The sequence below is a fragment of the Saxophila tyrrhenica genome (genome assembly GCF_035928015.1).
Source record: "Saxophila tyrrhenica strain CCFEE 5935 chromosome Unknown scaffold_6, whole genome shotgun sequence".
Lineage (NCBI taxonomy): Eukaryota > Fungi > Ascomycota > Dothideomycetes > Mycosphaerellales > Extremaceae > Saxophila > Saxophila tyrrhenica.
Genome location: NW_027041738.1, coordinates 581,082 through 599,102, shown reverse-complemented (window position 1 = coordinate 599,102; position 18,021 = coordinate 581,082). Strand labels below are relative to the sequence as shown.

At 55.5% G+C, this 18,021-nt stretch overlaps 7 protein-coding genes across 7 annotated transcripts; 1 reads left to right on the top strand and 6 right to left on the bottom strand.

The window, feature by feature from the left end:
- Positions 1-143: 143 nt before the first annotated feature.
- LTR77_004288 (uncharacterized protein) lies at positions 144-1,805 on the bottom strand (the record flags this gene model as incomplete). Its single annotated transcript, XM_064801542.1, has 4 exons — positions 144-700; positions 754-1,191; positions 1,251-1,478; positions 1,529-1,805. 4 exons carry the CDS (start codon positions 1,803-1,805, stop codon positions 144-146), a joined length of 1,500 nt encoding a protein of 499 aa, XP_064660172.1.
- A 156-nt stretch (positions 1,806-1,961) lies between these two features.
- LTR77_004287 (uncharacterized protein) lies at positions 1,962-2,377 on the bottom strand (the record flags this gene model as incomplete). The annotated part of the gene is made up of 2 exons (XM_064801541.1): positions 1,962-2,272; positions 2,329-2,377. 2 exons carry the CDS (start codon positions 2,375-2,377, stop codon positions 1,962-1,964), a joined length of 360 nt encoding a protein of 119 aa, XP_064660171.1.
- Positions 2,378-3,215: 838 nt separating this feature from the next.
- On the bottom strand, positions 3,216-4,090 carry LTR77_004286 (uncharacterized protein; the record flags this gene model as incomplete). The annotated part of the gene is made up of 2 exons (XM_064801540.1): positions 3,216-3,325; positions 3,394-4,090. 2 exons carry the CDS (start codon positions 4,088-4,090, stop codon positions 3,216-3,218), a joined length of 807 nt encoding a protein of 268 aa, XP_064660170.1.
- A 536-nt stretch (positions 4,091-4,626) lies between these two features.
- LTR77_004285 (uncharacterized protein) lies at positions 4,627-6,942 on the bottom strand (the record flags this gene model as incomplete). The annotated part of the gene is made up of 4 exons (XM_064801539.1): positions 4,627-6,095; positions 6,149-6,521; positions 6,570-6,768; positions 6,821-6,942. The coding sequence occupies 4 exons, from the start codon at positions 6,940-6,942 to the stop codon at positions 4,627-4,629; spliced, it is 2,163 nt and encodes a 720-aa protein (XP_064660169.1).
- Positions 6,943-9,619: 2,677 nt separating this feature from the next.
- Positions 9,620-14,369, bottom strand: LTR77_004284 (uncharacterized protein; the record flags this gene model as incomplete). The annotated part of the gene is made up of 2 exons (XM_064801538.1): positions 9,620-9,709; positions 9,777-14,369. 2 exons carry the CDS (start codon positions 14,367-14,369, stop codon positions 9,620-9,622), a joined length of 4,683 nt encoding a protein of 1,560 aa, XP_064660168.1.
- A 379-nt stretch (positions 14,370-14,748) lies between these two features.
- Positions 14,749-15,642, bottom strand: LTR77_004283 (uncharacterized protein; the record flags this gene model as incomplete). The annotated part of the gene is made up of 1 exon (XM_064801537.1): positions 14,749-15,642. One exon carries the CDS (start codon positions 15,640-15,642, stop codon positions 14,749-14,751), a length of 894 nt encoding a protein of 297 aa, XP_064660167.1.
- Positions 15,643-16,330: 688 nt separating this feature from the next.
- On the top strand, positions 16,331-17,371 carry LTR77_004282 (uncharacterized protein; the record flags this gene model as incomplete). The annotated part of the gene is made up of 2 exons (XM_064801536.1): positions 16,331-16,410; positions 16,540-17,371. The coding sequence occupies 2 exons, from the start codon at positions 16,331-16,333 to the stop codon at positions 17,369-17,371; spliced, it is 912 nt and encodes a 303-aa protein (XP_064660166.1).
- Positions 17,372-18,021: the final 650 nt, after the last annotated feature.

Sequence of the window (18,021 nt, the reverse complement as noted above, 5' to 3'; positions counted from 1 at the left end):
AAAAGTGGACGGGCCTCGGAGCAACATATGCGTCATGAACAACTTCACCTCAAGTATCGTTCAGACGGCCGAGGCCTTTGGATAGCCGGCGATGCTTTACGACGACTACTCTACGACGGATTGTCACGATCAACATCAAGCCTTCACCCGACCACCGACACTTCCAGGCCCTTCATACTGCCTTCTGCTCGCCATGCTTCGATGATGTTGCAGTAGTCCGGGAAGCCTTTCGGCCAAATGGCGTTCCTCGCCATCTTCATCTGCTGCGCCGGTTCCGTGATCTGATCCGTCTCTCCCTCCTTGTTGAAGTAGCTGGGAGTGCATCCAGCCATACCAGCGAACGTGGCAGCACCTGAAAGAATTCGCATCGACCACTCGTCCATTGCCTCCTGAGTCGGCTCGATCACTGGCTTCTTCCCTTCTCCGGCTCGGGCCAAGGCCTGCACAATGATGTAAGCCTGGTGAGAGGTGAGGATGTCGAGGACGAATGTGAAGTTGGCGGTAGCAGACGCCTGCGATGGACCGGGGCTGAAAAGGTTTGGGAAGTGGCGCATGGTTGCGCCGTGAAGAGTCTGGAGGTCTCCTGACGTGGCCAGGTCTTCCATGGAAGTGCCGCCCCGGCCGATCACTGAGATGTTCGCCTTGCCTGCGCTACTCCCAACAACGGGCGACCTGAAACCGGTCCCCCAGATGATGACGTCTGTCTGATTAGCCAACGAGCCGTTGAAGGTGACACAAGCACGGAACACATACCGCAGTCATACGTCTTGCCAGCGAACTTGATGCCACTCTCCGATACCCGGTCAATGCTCCGGCCTTCGGTATTCAACAGCTTGACATTCGGCAGGTTGAATGTCTGCAGATAGTGGTCGTGGAAGCACGGCCGCTTACACCATCCAGGATACCACGCCTGCAACGCCTCGGCTGTGTTCTGGTCTTTGACGATCTCCTTTGTCCGTTGGCGGATGCGTTCTTGTCGTGGGTAGTCCTGAGCGTGCAACGTTCCGATCCTCTCTCCGACATTCTCCATTGTAACCTCCTTTGGTGTGCCTACCACTGCAGAGTACGATGGGAAGTGCGTCCAGCCGTCATCGACAAGATTCTCGGCGGGCTTGTCGTCCGAATCTGTTAAGAACGTCGCGAAGTTAAGTTCCTGTCTTTGAACCACCCAGGCCGGGATGCGACGTTCTTCTGGAACCACTCTGGATCAGTGTCTCGATTGTTTCTCGCATCAACCGCGGACGGTGTACGTTGAAAGACGGTCAGCTCTTCGGCATACTTTGCAAGCTCCGGCACTGCTTGAACGGCCGTGGCGCCGGTCCCGATCAAGGCCACCTTCTTCCCACGGAGACCAGTAAGATCAGGCTGCTCGGGTGATCCGCCTGTGTAGTCATAATCCCATCGCGCGGTGTGGAACATGTGGCCTTCGAAGCTTTCTATGCCCTCGACATCCGGGAGCTTAGCGTTGCTGAGAACGCCTGCGACACAACATCAGTACTTGATGCCAGCACCGCGGGAGACGACTCACCTGGAGCAATCATGACAAAGTCTGCTCGCACTCGATGCGTGCTCTCTTGTCCTCCTTTCGGCTTCTTGATGATCTCGACCATCCATCCATTCGCATCCTCGTCCCAGACCATGCTATTCGTTCTGGACTGGAACACGGCGCGATCATGCAAGCCATACTTCGCGCACACCTTTTCGCAATACTTGCGGATCTCGTGTCCGGATGCATACCTGCGTTGAGGCATATACCCCATCTCTTCGATAAGCGGTAGGTAAATGTAACTTTCGACATCGCACATGAGTCCTGGATAGCGATTCCAGTACCTTATCATTCACAGTCAGTACGCTGTCAACACACACTCCTATAGTGACGGCATCATACCAAGTTCCACCGAAACCTCCCGCTGGATCAACGATGACCAGGTCCTCCGCCTTGAAGCCAGCCTTGATCAGGTTCACAGCATATAGGATACCGCCGAACCCTGCACCAGCTGTTGTATTCCAAACTCAACCTCAGCTTTGCCATCGAAATGCTTCTTATGCAGATGCTCACCGATCAAGAATTTTGAACGACCACCATCAGGTACCGGCTCGTTGACAGGGGTGTTCGCTTCGACCCAAGGATCTTCTACGAACTTCCCATACTTGTCTGATCCCACGAGATCGATGTACTGGCCAACGCCTTTGGCGTTCATTCGTTTTTCTCGCTCGGCGGCATACTTCTCCATGAAGTTGCCGGAGCCGGTGACTTGGGGGCCATTGAGATCTGTCGAGACTATCAGCAAAGATGTCCTACACAACGAAGGCAAGGGCAGATGATACCTGCACCCGGCACGTTCGCGTATGCGGCGTTCACCTCGTCTTGGGTCATGTTGTTACAGTCGATGGCTTTTGGGCCCGGGTTGAAGTCGAGAAATAGCGAACCAACTCGTACCCTCAAGACTTGGGTCGATGTACCACAGCCAACGCTTTTACCAGACGGTCACGTCAGCTGCATCATACTTCTGAGGCTGACACGAATATGGGAAGCCATAGGTTGGCTAATATATGCCACCGGTGTATGCAGTAACTTTGCTCACTGGAACTGTTTCCCTGCATCACACTACGACTAAATGGAACAAGATGGTAGGTCTGATCCCGACTGTCGATTGATCGTTTGGAGTCAATCGTGTTTCTAGTGGAGGAGTAGCGGGGATTTGTGGACTCGGGAACGCAGCAATCCGAGATGCACTGGAGCATTGTCCGAATCAATGCGAAGGTGTTGCACTGCATACGGGGAAGAACGAAAAAGGGCAGAAGAGCGAAATGCAGGCTTCGGACGACCTGGATCCTGGCTTGCATAAAGCGGCAGATGGCCTTGCAATGTCTCAACAGCTATCGTCACTCTACGTGGGACGCCTTGCTATCAGGATCAAAACCCTGAAATATCAATGGGCATGCTCGCAGCATCCAGCCTGAATGGCGTAGCTGTCCTGCGAGTGATTGGGAGCCATCAGGTCTGACGGGATCGCAGGACCGCAGGGAAGGCCGACTACCAGCAGACTCTTGCGAAGCCGAGAGCGAAAGAACAACGATACTCGCCATCCAGGTTATCATCGACGAATTGTGCCATGTATACGAATAACATGGCATTACTATCTCAACGAAGCTGCACGGCGGAGGTTTCTGCCGCTAGGCCTTTCGCGACACATTAGGACCATTACTCCATTTCAGTCGCTCTTAGCTGAGACTTGCAGATGATCCTGCGCCCATTGCTGCACCGACTGCGTGCTAATCTGCTTCTGACGGTTGAAGGTCGTGTCCATGTCCCAGGCGACACCTACTCATTTAGCCAGTCAGCTGCAATTCGCAAGATACAACCGATTCGGTTCTGGAAGAGACACGTACCGACTCCCCCAGCAAAAACGACGCGGTACTTCCGCATCCCATTCGAAGGATCCTGCGCAAGCTCTGACCTCAGCTGCGCAACAGTTTTCTCTATGCGCTGCACCTTCTTCCCTTGCACCTTCTCGACGAGGTCCGCGATCTGAGCCATCGAGACAGTGTCTCCAGCTGTAAAGACGACGCCCCGGACATCTGGACATGCCAAAGCAATCTCAGCAGTGAAGCGGCCAATGTCACCAGGCGCTGTGACAGTGATTTTGTTGTCCCAGCTGCCCAGCGCTGTGACAGTATCTCGTCCTGCATTGACGACTCCAAAAGCCGGCTCGAAAATGAACGAGACAAACATCCTGGTGGAAACTATGACCCACTCCAACCTTTCCTGCGAGCGCAGCAGGTCGCGAACGTCCAGCTGCTCGGTGAAAAGGTCCTGAGCGCTGTCGCGGCCAATGATATCGTAATCGATCCCGAACTGCCAGGGAAAGTATCGACGACAATCAGATGCCAGCACAGCGTTTGCGACCTTCAGCTGCGTACCAGGCGGTGCGCCAAAGCCAAAGCAGTTGATGATGGTGTCAAAGTCGGAGAAGATCGTGGCGAGCTGCCGCGGTGCATCCTGGTTGATATCGCCACCAACGACGTCGATGCCGAGCGCTTTGATCCTAGCCACGTGCTCCTGCTTGGTCTTGTCGTCGCTGTTCATCGTGGCAGGCCGGAGAAGTACTGCAATGCGGACCGATGATGCTAGTGGATGGCCTGCAAGGCCTCGGAGCATTGCATCTCCGAGCTCTCCGGCGCCGATAACCAGTACTGAGGGGGGTGGCATTGCGACTGGTGGTGTACATGTACATGCGATGCGGTGACTTGGGGAACAGTGCCGTCTTATATGTGCCAAAAGCCAGGAGGCATGGCCAAAGTGGCCACATTCTTGGTCATCGACTTAACTTTCGACTGTCGATCGTTACCAAGTCGAGGGATCAGTATGATCGAGCCAAGAGTCGCCTGCATATGGTCGTCTCCCTTCGACAGCAATTCTGCAACGGCCTTAGTCCAGAATCATGACAACCGGAGGTAATTGCAGACTCCAAAGCTGTGTCCGTGAAGGCCTCTGGCGTAGGTGGCAGGCTCCCACGAGGCAAGTTCGCTTCGACTTTCTCGATCCAACTCGGAATTATTCTGGGTATTTCCAATAGCACATCATTTCCGACGGACAGAAAAATCCGCCGTTGTCCAAGGCGCTCATGTCTGGAACGATCCTCCTCTCCTCTCCCCCTCATCGATTCCAAAACCAAACACCAACCGATAAAGGTCCCGCATCCAAGCCCACTTCTCCCCATTCCCCAACCACTTCACACTCTTCGCCACCTCCACCGCCCCCAACCGCCTCGAAGGCAGCGTGTGAGCTGTTAGTAGCGTCTTATCACCAAGCACCAGCACCTTATACGAAGTAAAGACGGACTTCTGCCACGGCAGCGTACCGAATGCGTAGTCAGGGAGTGTATTGACATAGGCAGGGAGATGCTGGCCGCTTGTTTTCGAATAGCCGGTGTTCATGCCTGCTTTCAGCAACAGGCAGCGGAGGCGGGTGAGGTGAGCGTCTTCAGTCGTGGCGGTAGCGGTGGAGGAGGTGCGGTTCGAAGAGGCGGATTCGGAGTAACCGCTCATGACGGAGGCATTGCTGGACCAGCGATCGTGATGGGTGCCACGGATGGAGTTGCTGCCGGTAGATGCCGGGCCGAGTACGAGGATGCCTGGGACGACCGCTGAATCTGGAGAGGATGCTGCTGTTGTTGAGTCGTCGAAGATCGTTGTTGGTGTCTCGGGTGGTATGCCGCGCGGTTGAGTGCCATTATGGAGCTGCATGTTGCTTTGGGTTGTGCTTGACTGCGTTCCTGACCGCGTTGAGTTCGATCGCATCGAATGCGCTGGAAAGGTAGTTTGGCTGGGGCGTGGCGTGCCGCGATCAGGTCGAATCTGTGTCCAGCCCTCGCGGAAGAGGTCGCAAAGCTCCCAGCATGCTTGCACAGCAGACCCTAGCAGTTCTTCGTCAGGGCTCTTGCCCTCTTTGTTACTCTGGCGCAGATTGAACAACATTTCGGCAAGCGACCAGCACGCTCTCAACAGCGCGTCGGTCTCCTGCGGGAGCGATGTCCTCTGCTTCATCAGGCGATGACACAAGGTAATGTAGAAGTCCAATGTTCGTTCATTGAACGCTTCGGGCAGACTGCGGTCATGTGTGTTGTAGAGATGGTTGTTGAGCTCGAACGATACCCTCAACACTGAATCCGAAGCTTCGTCTGGCTTCTGTCTCGCTTCAAAAAGCGACTGACAGAAATCACGACACATCTCAAGCGTGGGGACGACTTGAGAAGCGTGGTCTTCGTCTCGTGAATCGTACAGGTTCTGGCAAAGACGCCAACAGCTGCGCCAGGCCTGTTCTTGCACCTCTTGCTTGCCAGCTCCGCCAAATTTGAAGGTGCGTTGTCGATGGCTGGACGAAAGGTTCGCTAAGGTGTTGCAGAGAGTCCAGCACTCGCTCAATGCTGTGCGTAGGGCAGCGACTTCTTGTTCGGCGCTGCTGAGCCGCGACTCAATGCTCTCTGTTACGCCATTGTCATTAACCCGCTCAGCTGTAGTGGGCCGGTCGCCGTCTTCCTCTTTCTTCGCTGGGCTGTCCGATTCTTCTTTGTCAAGGGTCTCTGGGATATCTGTGGGACATGTCAGTCCTTGAGCATCATAGGCCTAATGTCGGCGAGCAGACCTTCTAGACTCGATGCGCGCCTGCTTCTGTGCTTCCAATCTTCGTCCAGCTCCTGCCGTGTTTGCGCGCGTGGGGTTGTGCGGTCCATGAAGCGAGGTATGTCGGTATTCACAGGTGACATGGGCGATTGCTTCTGATCAATGCCCGTTGCCAGTCGCTCTACCTTTGCGCCGTCATGAGGACTTGGTATCGCTTCTGGTGTTGTCGGCGACACGACCGTATTATCAGATCGATCTGTTGGCGATTCCGTCCTCGAGTTGGACTCTTCGAAGTTCTTGAATCCAGACGGGACGTGTATGACAGACTGCGGATCATCACTGTCCTTTGGAGATCGCACACTGTCTGGCAGTTGTGTGTCTATCCTCGGTCGATCCTGTGCTTGTCAGCACGCACTCTACAACATCTCAATGTTGTCGCATACACTTGATGCGCTCTGAGGACTTCTGATCTCTACGTCCGGCGATTGCAACTCCCCGTTCGTCGCAGGGTTCGGTGACCGCACCTCTTGTTCCTCCTCTTCAATTTCAGTCGTTTCGGTACCGTTGGAGTCGACGGGCGAGGGTTCGATTTGATTTGGGTAGGGACTGGGCGGAGCGAGGGAGTCAGACGGACCCGAAGACCTGTTGCTCGTTCAGCGTTTGCTCCAAGTGTTTGCAGGACAACGTTGCCTACCTCTTCTCGATGCCGTTGAACACACCGTGCGGCGCAGGCGATGACGGCGAGTCTGTGTACGGCGAGAAGCTGGACGACAGCCCGCTCGACGGGGAAGGCATCATGGGGCTCTTGAGGGCCATGGTAGACACAAACTATCGCACGTCTGCTTCTTGAGCTGCTGCAGGAGCTTGAGCCTTGACCAGGACCAACAAGCGCGGCACGATCATAGACGCGCCATCTCCGACGCCGTGCGGTTGTTTGGTATCGCAGGTGGCGCGGTGGAGCCTGTAAGCTGGGTTGTGTCCGTCGGTCCCACGGTGCAAGCTGAGGTACGTAGAGCCTGTATCCCCCAAGGTTCGGCGCTTGATAGCTTGCGTGCAGGAGAAGGAGAGGACATATGAGGGATGAGAACGCTTCACCGGTCAGAGCTGGCTAGGGTAGATGCTTGCCCGCAGCGCAGTAAGGTACTTTTGCAATGGTCTCCCACTTCCAACCCCGAACTGAAGCTATGACAGTTCAGATGGAACCAAGACGCGAAGCCAGTCGCGGTAAAGTCGGGCACAGCTGCCCGCGCTTGTCCACAGCGCCGCGGTGTTTCAACGTGAAGGGATGCCTGCAACAACGTGCACTGCGGCGATCAGATGCAGACCACCAGCGGCGCGCGGTCCAGTCACAACGAGCACTTCGCCTGTCCGTCCACTCACTTCTGAGCGAGCCCTTCTAAACGCCGTGGCGTAGCTAAGCTCATCGTGGCTTGTCCGGAAGAGGCTCTAGTGGGAATGCTCAAATGGACTTCACCTGCAGAGGCACAACCCGGTGCAAGGATAACGATCCTCCTGAAGGCACAGCAGTCGTCCTGGTCTACCACGAGGCTACGAGGCTGCGAGACTCGAAAGGTATCGCATTAGCAATGAGAAGCCAATACTGGTCGTTCCGACCTCTCTTGAGTCGGAGAGAGCAGTCCTTATTGCTTCCTTGCAGTTGTGATCGAACAGCTGGGGGTCACTCTCCGAGGCCAACCATATGTTCCTGCCATTGTAGCTGGTCCTGAGCTACTCGGAGCAACAATGGAGATCGACGCTACTTCTGCAACAGACGCTTAGAAAGTGCGAGTCCACCCTCACCAGAGAGACCCAGGGCCAACTCGACGACGTGACGCAGTGCACACATTGGCCGTCTAGTTGCATGTAATTGTTGATTTTACGGACGCTGAAGCCAAAGACAGCTCGGCGACACTCAGAAGACGCACGAATGACCTTGCACCTCGGCGCTCCACCAACGCAAAACCCAACGTTCATCCGCAGGACCTACTGGATAGCTGGTAGATCGACGAATCGAAGGGACTGCCTGCAGCCCGCTGATTGTTGGAAGTGCCAGCTCATCTGACTTGCGGCACAGTACACAGTAGAGCTACTAACGAACCTGCGGCTCTACGTGACGGCATCTCACCATGAATGCCAATGTTGACGGCGTCCGGGACGTCCAGCAGCTCTACCAGTCTGTTCCACTAAGCTGGGAAGGTCCCAGCATCCGACTCCTGGTGTTGCATCGTGGTATAACCAGCAAGATCAAATCCACGTTGAGATGCGTTCTGCTTGACGATCGTCCTCAATATGAGGCACTGTCATACACCTGGGGCTCAAATACGGAACACCGTCACGTCTCGGTCAACCAGCTCAGCCTCCCGGTAACAAACAATCTCTTCCGAGCACTACGCGGCTTAGGGTACCACCTCAAGCCTCGAGCACTCTGGGTGGATGCTCAGCAGAACTTGCCTACAATACCACCGCATCCCCGTCGCTTTTCGCACCGGTTCCGAGTGATCAAACCAGACGGATGCGAAGTCTTTGCCAGTCGTGGACATATAAGAACAAATGCTTTCGATCACAGCCAACGGGCAGCTTCCACGGCGTCGAGACCGACAGCCTTTCGTCATTGGAATTGGAGTTGGATGCGCCGTCCAGATTCACGACAGTACCGTGATCGATCTCCTTGGACTTGAGGCCTACCTCAAACCCCTGGCCGCGCATCCTAGAACAGCCGTACAGCCTGAACGTCGGTACCGCGCTGCGGCTCCACGATGCCTCTTCCTCGCTTGCTTTCAAAAAGCAAAGACTCTCTGCGTGCTCTCGAAGAGGCAGAAGGCCAGTCGAGGCGCGGCTGCATTCTTCAGGCCCATCAGATCGGCCGTGTACATGAGGCTTGCGACGCAAGACAGGCAATCGAAGTTGTCTCTCTCCTTCACATGCGCGCCTGCCCAGAGGATTGAGGCGTTCATTAACAGCGCTTCAGAACGTGAGCCGCGGTCTTCCAAACCGAGCAGGATTAGCAGGCAATGGCACTTGATTCCAAGAGGTAAAGAGTCATTGTCGTCTCGACGGGACGTACATGTGCAAGCTTTTGCGAGAAAAGTCAATAGTCGCAACGACTGCTGTCAGCAGCACCCGTAAGTCATCACAGCAGTGGTCATGCGAGCATTGGAATGAGCGGGTTCCGTATTAACAGCGAGGACTGGCATAGCTTGGAGATAAAGTGTCAAATATCACAACGAGCAAAACATCGTAGGAGCATTCATACACACTATCTCATCTACCAGCCAGACCTTTCCTTACAGAAGCCTGTCCGCCAGACCCCCCTTTACCAATGCTTTCGTCCGACCGCCACGATGCAGTCCCGCCAGAAATACGCCATCGCTGTGCATACATCCCCCGACCAGTCGTAGATACGTCACTGTCGTCCATGCGAGCCCCGTCCATGCATACCGTGCCCTCTAACCCCGCCCCAACCAAGACCTCAATCACTCCATCCATCCATCCATCACGCACTCGGCGCAGGGTATCTCCCCATCAACTCCTCAATCTTCGGCACGAGCTCGGGGATCCGGAAGGGTTTCGATACCACGTCGTCCTGTCACACCGCGTCAGCATCACCGACACCACCGCCCACCCTCCAAATAAGGACAGAAAGTACTCACCATCCCCGCCTCCAACGCCGTCTTCACCTGCTCCGCCCGCGCATTCGCCGTCACAGCAATGATCGGCACATGTCCCACCAGCTTCCCCTCCTGCTCCAACTCGCGAATCTTCCGTGTGCACGTCAGCCCATCCATCACCGGCATCTCCTGATCCATCAAAACCACCCCTAATTCCAGCGTACCCGGCTTCCCGGCATTGCCAGTCCAGTACGAAGACTGCCGTAGTTTCTCGAGCGCTTCGCCCCCGTGGTTCGCGAGGTGCACTTCGGTGCCGAGGTTCTTCAACTGTTTCTGCAGCACGCGTTGGTTGACGAGGTTGTCTTCGACGATGAGGACGCGGTGTTTGATCGGTTCGAGAGGGCTGGTGGAGGAAGAGGGGACGGTGCCGTTGGGCGAGGGTTTCGCGGTGGAGGCCAGAGACTCGGTAGCTTTCTTCGCGGCTTGCGCGACGGCGCTCCTGTTCTTGTGCGCGGAGTATTTCATGCCGGTGATAGCGTCTGCTTCCGCCGGCGCCGTGCTCTTGCGTGCGACGATGTAGAAGGCGAACGTACTGCCTTTGCCAGCTTCGGATTCAACACCGATTTCACCGCCCTGGAGTTCGGTGAGTTCTCTGCTGATGAAAAGCCCTAGACCCGAACCGCCGTATTGCACATGCGTCCGCGGGCTTGCCTGTGAGAAGCGCATAAAAAGCATCTTCTTCTCCTCGGCGTTGAGACCGCGGCCGGTGTCTCGGACAGCGAAGTGGATGTACACCTTCTGCCCGTCGCCCCAGTCCTTATCGTCGATTTGCGCGCCATTCTTCCGCCGCGTCGAGAAATACTGCACCGGCGCATCTTTCATCTCGCTGGGACGCTCGAGGCAGGCGGCGATGGTCACAGTGATGGTTCTCTTGCGCTCCGTCCCAGTGAACTTGATGGCGTTCGTGGTGAGATTGATAAGCACCTGCAACACTCTGCTCGGATCCAGACGAACCCAATCGAGCCCGAGGTCGCGATAGCTCTGGTCGACAAGGAACTTCATCTGGATATCGGCGGCCTGCAGCTCGCCTTCATGCATCTTCAACGCCCTCTGCACGACAGTCAGCGGTTGAGCATCCACGGGCGTAACTAGCAAGAGCGCCGAATCCAGCTTGCTGAGCGTGAGAATGTCGTCCACGATCCGCTTCTGGTGCTGCGAGCACAGGTTGATGATCTGCGCGGCGTCCAGGCAGCTGCTGAGCAGACTATCCGGAAGGTCCTTGTCGCCGTTGTTCTTGAACTCCGTCAGACTGCTGATGATCTCATCCGAGCACTGCAAGATGGCCGAAAGCGGATTGCGCATCTCGTGCGAAGTAATGTCGATGAAGTTCTCCTGTTGTCGCTTCAGCTCGACAGCCTCCTCCATCTTCCGCGTCTGGATACCCTCCGCCCACTTCTGCTGGCTGATGTTAGTGATCGAACCAAAGATACTCTTCAGTCGGCCATCCGCATGCTTCTCCGGGTAGCCCGAGAAAAGCACCCAAGTGTCTCCACGATTGCCATTCCGATCTTCCCACTGCGCTCGGAATCTGAACTCATGGCTCACAGCCTTCGTGCCCACGACAAGATCGTTCCACAGCCCCTTCACCAGCGCCTGATCTTCCGGGTTCACAGAATCCATCCACGTATCCGCCATAGAGCTATTCTTCGGCACCCTTGAGATGTCATACCACGTATCGTTCGCGAACGTGATCTTTCCACTGGCATTAGCAATGAACATGCCCACGGGCGCGAACTCCGCCATGCGAGTGAACTTCGTCTCGCTCTCGATCGCCTCCTGGGTGCGTGCAGCTAATTGCTCAGACAACTCGATGCGATCCAGAGCCGCCAGCTTCGCAGCCTTCTGGCCTCTGCGTATCTCCTCCTCGAACAGCACGACCGACGCAAGGGACGTAGCAAGCTGTCTCGAAAGCAGCTGCACGAATAGCGCATAGTCATCGTCATAAGGCCGTCTTGGGTTGACACCCAATACCAAAAACCCAAGAATGTTCTCGCCAGTCGTCGGGTGGATCGGACAGACAACAACAGCCTTGACGGGGTCACCGAAGCCTCGCAGCTGCAGACCGCTCAGCAAACTCTGCGGCAGATCCCTGCTGCCCACCTCAAGCAGCACAGGCTTATCCGTCTTCATCACCTCGCGAAACACGGGCCCAAACCCTTCCGTGCCAGCCTTGAGGTCGATATTCTCAGGCGCCGCGGGATGGTCGTCAGGTATACCCAGTTTGCCTTCAAGCTGGCAGTTCCTGATCGTGAGGATCGAGTTCGAATGGATGCTGCTCGTATCGCTGTCGCTCTCATCCGCGACCGAGTACAGCAGCAGGAACGGCGAGTCGAAGTCGTTGAACTCGAAAGACCCCAGAACCTGCGCCCAGAAGCCCTTAACATCCCTCGCAGATGCAGTGCGCTCGCCAACCTCACGCAAAGTCAACATCCGTCGCTCGGCAATCTTCCTCCGCGTCTTCTCAAAAGCAGGGTTGTACAGACCCATCACCGAGCCATCGGCGCCGACCATCGGGATGATACTCCAGCTGAAGTAAGTCTCCTCGAGATACTCGTTCCGGTCTATGAAAAGGCAATCATCGTCTTTCATGGTAGCTTCACCGGTGATTTTGGCAGAGGCAAAGACGTCTTTGACGTCGTTCCAAATCTCCGACCATGCTTCCGCGTAGCTGCGGCCCATGAGACCTGGATGCTTCTGCCCGGCTAACAGGATGTAGGCTTCGTTGTAGATGGCGATTAGATCTTCGCCCCAGTACATGGCAGCGGGGTGTGGTGAGGCCATGATAAGGTTGCACATCTGCCGCAGGTCTGAGGACCAGTTCTCAATCGGACCGAGACTGGTAGACGCCCAGTCGATGCTCCGAGCGAAGCGGATGTGCTCAGGCATGGAATCGGATATGGGAAGCCGCGTCCAGTCGAATGACGGCGAATCCGACGCCACGGTCATGATATGACTGTTCGAATCATCAGCCATCAATGCTTGAGCACGAACGGCTTCGGAGTATGGATTGGGCTTCGCAGGGGGTTCGTTCACGTACGTGGAGGGTGACTTCAGTAGCTGGATGGCTTCTGATAGGTCTCGTTCTGGCGAGAGCAGTTTGTTGACATCCACCGACCCCCTGAGATTCTGCAGTCTTTCCAGCTGAGCGCCTGCAGATGGTGGACCTTGCTCGATCGTCGCTACGGCTTCCACTGTCGAGGTACTACCCGAGCCATCCGAGCTGTTCTTACCTTGTGGTGCGGCCATGCCAAAGTAGTCGGAAGGCTCTGCGGGTGCTTCTGCTAACACAGCATCCTGCAGTAGTGGCATCTCAGCTGAAGCCGCAGGCGGTATGCTTGATCGCAGCTCTGGTGCTCGGCTGTGTTCAGGCGATGGCTGGAACGCTCCAGAGATGATGCGTAACCTCTTTCTGATGGTTGCACAATTCCAGGACAGCCCAGCATATAGAAAAGACGGCAAGCACACGTCCAGACTTTCGCCATTGACCGCAGCGCTCATCAGCCATGACTTGAACTGTAGATGGGTCTGCGTGCCAGGCGAAGTGGACTCCAGCGCGGCACCAGAAACCTGCGCTTCCAGACCGTTGGAGGATCGTAATGAAGCGTTGCAGAAGATCAGATTCAGCTGGCCAGGTCCGTAGTTCAGTTTATCGCCCAGGTCCACAATGAACGTAGGCCGCTCGTCTTGCTCCAACAACTCAATTATCCCAATGGAATTGAGTATGCTGCCAAGATCCTTGCTTCCGCTACTTCCAAAGGATGATTCTGGACTCCGACTTCTCGTTGGCACGCTCTCCATGCTCCTCCTGCTCCCCGGGCTCTGATAAGCGTACTGCGGATTGCTTGTGGGTATCTGCGGCGTACTGAGAACACCTCGCGCCAAGCTCACAGTCTTGACGTGACTATCCTCTGTACGCGTCTTTGACAACATCTTCGCCGCAGCCTCGGAGCTGGAGAAGCGAGGCGGTAGGGTAGGCCTATTCGGCTGCGGGCTGTTGCTGAAGAATAAGGGTGATGGCGGTTGTTGCGCACCGTCGTGGAAGCCTATAGAGCCAAAGTTGAAGCTATCGAGAAAGTGTTTCGACCGCGCCTTCAACCGAGGCCTCTTAGACGCCGGCTCGCTGGTGGGCGGACGCTCTCCGTGAGGCGAACGCACCAGGGGTGAAGCTGGACGCTTCTTCGTGGTTTTCTCCGACGGAGGAGATGCTGGTGGAGGGTTTGTGGCAGATTGTGCCTCGCTTGCGCTCACGCTCCTCCCCTTGCCCCTCCCTTGCTCGCGTCCGCTGGCTCTTTGCTGCTCAGATGGTGCTCTCGAAGGCCATGCCGGCGGTGGCGCAACTGTAGCTTTCGAGGAGGTGCTAGTGGCATATAGGACTGAGGGTAGAACGCTGTCTGGTGCAGCGGTAGCGAACGACTCTGCTTCGCCAGAAGCTTGTACGCGACTCCGTTCCAAATGGTCTGGCGTGCTCTGTCTCCGGTACGATGGTGCTCTGCCCGACCCTTGGGCTTGCAGAGGCGGTTTGGTGAAAGCTTCACGCGCGGTAAAGATGCTCGGTTGATCGGTGCTGGAGCTCATATGGGAAGCGGCCTGCGAGAGGCAATGTACGGTTGGTGCTGTTGGATGTACGGCGAGAGCATGGCGAACTCATATCTTAGGCACAGGAGGTGTCGCACAAGAGGTGTCGTCTCTTCCGCCGATCGATGCGGCTTGAGCCTAGCTCGTGGAGTAGAGAGGTGAGAAAGCAAAAGCATGTGCTTGCAGGCCTTCCCATCCCCATCCCCACCCCGTTCTTCACGCCACAAGCCACCATTTGCTCCTTGCAGCACCACACTTTCCCGACCGCCCGGCTATTCGTCGATCTCCCGATCGGACCTTCCCCAAAGCACTCGAAATCAGGCTGATCGTTTTGTTCCAAAGATACTGTAGAAAGGACATCATATTGAATACATCTACCCTACGAGTACTTCCTGACGAACTCCAACACAGCGTTATCAACAACCTCCGGGTGACTAGCACTCAAGTAATGCTCTCCGCCCTCCACGACCTGCAACCTCGCATCAGACGACCCAGTAAACATTTCAATCTCCTCCTTCGCATTACCAGTTCCGTACGCAGCATCATTCGTTCCATGAAGCCACAACACAGGGCATTTCACATTGCCCAACCTCGCATGCAAACCATCTCGATCACGAAGATTGACCGTACACTCCCTCAACCGCCTCCGTCCGTCGTCGCCCTTGTAGTTCTCGCCGTGAGCTTTCCACCAGAAATCCAAAGTGGCTTGGCTAATGCCTTTGCCAAACCCGGTATAGATGGAGAACTCGCGGAAGTAATCTGGCATCACGAATTCTGGCGTGGGCTTCTGAGATGTAAGCTCGTCGATCGGCTTTGTAAGAACTGTGATGGCATCGAAGTTGCCTAGCTTGCGCGTGCGATCGCTTTCGTAGTCCATGCTGGTTCCTAACGGAAGGATGCCGGCTATGCGATCGGGTTGTAGCAGAGCCATGCGCACTACAATCCAACCACCTTGGCTTGTACCGAGAGCGAAGACTTTGCCTTTGATTCCGAGGGCGTCAAGGACTTGAAGGATCATGATGGAAGTGTCCCAGTAAGTGAAAGTGTCTGTGCTGGTTCTCGTCTGGCCGTGTCCGTAGGGTTCGACCGCGAGCAAGTTCATTGCATTCACAAGCTCCTCATTCTGGAACTGGGAGGCGTAGAGGTCCGATGTCATGGTGAACGAGTTGATCAAGACACATGTTGGCTTCGACGGATCGTAAAGACGGGGCATCTGGTATGCAGCATCTGTCCCAAACAGATGAGGCACACGGATGGTCTTGGTGTTCGGCATGTTGTTTTCAGAGGATGCTTCAGACGAGGAAGAAAGAGAAATGGGATATGTTGGTCTAGAAATATGAAGGACCATGCCTTACCACACCTTTAGGAGAAGCATAAGAACCATGAGGTTGAGCAGTAATACTGACCCGAGGATGAATTGTCGACCCCACTCCTACCTCTATGGGAGGCCTTCACAGGTCTTGGTATACGACCCGTCGCCATGGCGCCCTCAAAGAAGGGCTCAGTGATAGCAGTAGTAGACGGTATATCTGGATGCCTTGGGCTCGGCAACAGCTGCTCAAGCGGTCAAGGTGGTATCATCAACGTCTGCTGCAGATATTCCGGCAACGAGTCGAGTGGCGCTACGATCTCGGGCAATTAGGCCGCTCTGAACGTCGCACGGGACAAGAGCTGCTTTGTCGACGTATCCGACCAAGCCTGTACCCGCGCAAGGCAGGTACATGTATTTGTGGAGTTGGTGTACAAATGATCAAGAGAGATGTCGGCCTGTAGTTTATATTAAGCGAAGTGAATGCATTCAGGTTCGCGGGGCAAAAGCGGCATCACGGACCTCCATCCGCCGACGAGGGCGACCTCATGCGCGCCACAACCCAACGCTATACTGATAACACCCCCTACCAGACACACATCCACATGTAGTCCTCCCAACCAATATACATAACCCACACGCATCCTCCACCATGCCCCGCCAACGACGCGCCTCCACAACCTCCACCTCCTCCCTCCCCCCCACCCCCGGCGGCCAAGAAATGGCCTCCATGTACGTCAAACTGATGGGTGTAAGGGTTCTCTGAGACATGTACAATGAGGACAATGTGGCGCTCTGAGACCTTGCCATCTCCCCTGAGACCGTCGAGACACCTGCTAACCCTTCTACCCTACACTCTAGGTACGATTACCTCGCCAAAATCATCCTGCTAGGGCCCTCTGGATCCGGAAAATCCTGCCTCCTCCACCGCTTCACCAAAAACGAGTTCCGCACCTTGACCTCCCAAACCATCGGCGTGGAATTCGCGTCCCGCATCGTCAAAGTCGGCACGCCCGGGCGACGGAAACGGGTGAAGCTGCAGCTCTGGGATACCGCGGGCACGGAGAGGTTCAGGAGTGTGAGTAGGAGTTATTACCGTGGGGCGGCGGGGGCGGTGTTGGTGTATGATATTGGGAGTATGGGGAGTTTTAACCAGTTGCCTACGTTCTTGGGGGATGCGAGGGCGTTGGCTAGTCCGATGTTGACGGTTGTGCTGGCGGGGAACAAGGTTGATTTGGAGGAGGGGAGGGGTGGGGGGGATTTGCTGGGTGAGGAAGACGGGAGTTTGGGGTCGAATGAGGGTGGTGCGGGAAGTGGACAGAGGGCGACAGTGTCGGAGAGTGGGAGGGCGGTATCGCAGTCGATGGCGGCGAATTGGGCGAATCAGAACCGAATACCGGCGAGTATGGAGGTCAGCGCGTTGTCGGGAGATGGTGTCGAGGAGGTGTTCAACAAACTCGCGAGGACCATTTTGACGAAGATTGAGCTTGGAGAGATCGACCCGGACGATCCCATGAGTGGGATACAGTACGGCGACGCGGACTACTACCGCTACGACGATGGCGGTTCGAGCATTAAATCTGGACTTACCGCCGATGCCTACGGGACGACGCGGAGACGGCGAAGAGGTGGTGGCTGGGGTGATGTGTTCAAGGTTGGAGGATCGAGAAGTAATGGCGGCAAGTGCTGTTGAATTGGTTTTTGTCTGTTTCTGCAAGGGCAGCGAGGCGTTTCGGGAGCAGGGCAACGATATGATGATACGAAACATGTTCCGCGGAAAGCACGAGTTCTGGTCTGCGCGGGAGATAGGTTCATACCAACGCATGAATCTCTATCGAGCGGGGGGCCCTTGCTTGACTCCCGCTGTACGACGGGATCGCTCGGATACGGCATTGATCTCCTCCATCAAACCGGGATTTGGCATGGACGTCGTGGTGCTACGTCTCCATCGCTGCAAACAACTCTGATGGCATCTTCGAGATACGTGGTGAGTGAGACGCGCATCGGTAAGTATATGGCAACGCTTGACGGAATTGAGAAATGACAACAGTACACACATCGTTTACTTTCTGACTACGCACTTCGCATGATGGTCGCCGTTGAAATCGCAAATACTGGAATTGGTCATTGTGAAACTTGCCGTTCCCTCGGATATCAAACATTGCATGAGACTTACCTCATGCACAGGATTTCGACGCTCGGAAGTCTTGGAAGAAACCTGTTTGAGCAAAAAATAAACACAGAAAGTGTTGTTGGAGCTGAATGATGAATACGACAAAACGTCGCATGTTTCGAAGTGCCAACTCGAGACCTCTGTGACGAGTGTTATCGAAGGCTAATCGA